This window comes from Nannospalax galili, unplaced genomic scaffold (genome assembly GCF_000622305.1).
Source record: "Nannospalax galili isolate Female #2095 unplaced genomic scaffold, S.galili_v1.0 scaffold936, whole genome shotgun sequence".
In the NCBI taxonomy this organism is placed as follows: domain Eukaryota; kingdom Metazoa; phylum Chordata; class Mammalia; order Rodentia; family Spalacidae; genus Nannospalax; species Nannospalax galili.
In genome coordinates, this window is record NW_008337142.1 from 82,084 (window position 1) to 84,148 (window position 2,065).

The window sequence follows — 2,065 nt, forward strand, 5'->3', positions numbered from 1 at the left end:
GGGAGCTGGGATCAAACTTGGGTCCTGGTGCTTCTTCAGCTAGCCCTCTCTACACATGGAGTCACCTCCCAGTCACCTTATCAGAATTGTTATGCAAAAGTCAAATTTCAAACATTGATCACTAAGATTTATTTATTACAACATTTTGTTGTGTAATATTTTCAGATTTAAAAAAATCAAATTCAAATTTCTTGAGAATTTCACATATCAGTATTGTATTTATTTACCTCATTCCCACATACCCTTTCCCCCCTCCAGCTCCTCCTCTGTACATTACTCTCTCAATTTCTTGTGCTACTCTTTGATAATTCCCATTATATGTATGTGGTCATAGACTCTAGAAGAGAACCTTCTACAGCCACTTGCCTAAAGGAAAGAAATTTCTTGCTATATTCTAAATTCTTAACCTCTGTTCACAGATAAGTGTAGCTTTCACTACTCAGTAAAGAAGCTTCTTTGTACTAGATGAAGACTGTTACATATATACTCAACTAATAAAAAAACAGAGAACAAATGACTTTTAGTGTCTAGCCTCAAATCAGACATCTGTGTTGTAGTCAGATTTTTAAAGATTTTTTTTTCAATCTCATGAAATTCTTGAAGTAATTGGGAAATCAAGATGCTTAGTTGATTCTTATTGACACCTGGAGAAAAAAGGCTGGGGTCTTCCCACAGAAGATAGTGAAACACTTCTTCTTGGGGCTCATTAGAGAAAAAGATGATATGAAAATGGAAATGCTAAATTTTACCGGGGTCAACAGCATGGTTTCTTTTCTCCTTTCTCATGTTAGAAGCACTGAGGCAATGGAGGAAACAGGAAATATTACCGAGATCACTGAATTCATCCTCCTGGGATTCTCAGATTTCCCGAGAATCACAGCACTGCTCTTCATCATATTCCTGCTCATCTACATCACAACTCTGACCGGGAACCTGTGCCTCATTGTTTTAATAAGGATGGATTCCCACCTCCACACCCCCATGTACTTCTTCCTCAGTAATCTGTCCTTCATAGACCTCTGCTATGTCACCTCCACAGTCCCTAAACTGCTCTTCAATTTCTTCCAAGAAAAGCAAAGTATCAGCTTTGTGGGCTGTGTTGTTCAGTATTTCTTCTTTTCAATGCTGGTGATAAGTGAATGCTGCCTCATGACAGCCATGGCCTATGACAGGTATGCTGCCATTTGTAACCCACTGCTCTATGCATCCATCATTTCACCCACTCTGTGTAATGGGATGGTGATGGGATCCTATATGGGAGGACTCACATGTTCTTTATCTCAGATTTGTGCTTTGCTGCAACTCCACTTCTGTGGACCTAATGTCATCAGGCACTTCTTCTGTGATGTATCCCAGCTCATACATTTGTCCTGCACTGACACTTTCTTTGCAGAAGTCCTGTTTGTAATAATAGCAGCAATCTTTGGGATAATGAATGCCTTAGTTGTCATGATGTCTTATGTCTATATCATCTTGTCCATCATGAAGATCTCATCAACTAAAGGCAGGTCCAAGGCATTCAACACCTGTGCTTCTCACCTGACAGCTGTTTCTCTCTTCTATGGTTCTGGTGTCTTTGTCTATTTGCGTTCCACCTCTGGGGTTTCTTCCAGCTTTGACAGATTTGCTTCAATGTTCTATATTATGGTGATTCCCATGTTGAACCCCTTGATTTACAGTCTGAGAAACAAGGAAATCAAAGATGCCATGAAAAGGCTGCAGAAGAAGACAGGCACCTGCCAAAGTCTCAGATTCTGAGATTTTTGACATTTGTGTCCTGTCAGAATAACCATCATCTACATTGAAGTGCACCAGATTGGAATACTATGAAATTCATGAGACTTTAAAAAAAGAAATATTTATTTGAAATATTCAATATTCTAATATGAATCAATAGCCAAAGTCATGTTCAGAAACATATTATTTTCCCCCATGCATCATATGACTTTATGTAAATGACAAAATCTACTTAGATATTATAGGAGGATATTTCAACAACAACACAAAGATCTACCTTTTGATTAGTTTAGATGTGCCTAGGAAGTAGTTATCAAAAGTTCATGAT

General features: G+C 38.3%; 1 protein-coding gene across 1 annotated transcript; it reads left to right on the forward strand.

The window, feature by feature from the left end:
* Nucleotides 1–804: 804 nt before the first annotated feature.
* Nucleotides 805–1,758, forward strand: LOC103733369 (olfactory receptor 5AN1-like). Its single transcript, XM_008832186.1, has one exon. It carries the CDS (start codon nucleotides 805–807, stop codon nucleotides 1,756–1,758), a length of 954 nt encoding a protein of 317 aa, XP_008830408.1.
* The last annotated feature ends 307 nt before the right edge of the window (nucleotides 1,759–2,065 follow it).

What these genes read in the sequence shown, in the direction of transcription:
- LOC103733369 (XM_008832186.1), top strand. Translation starts at nt 805, where the DNA reads ATGGAGGAAACAGGAAATATTACCGAGATCACTGAATTCATCCTCCTG.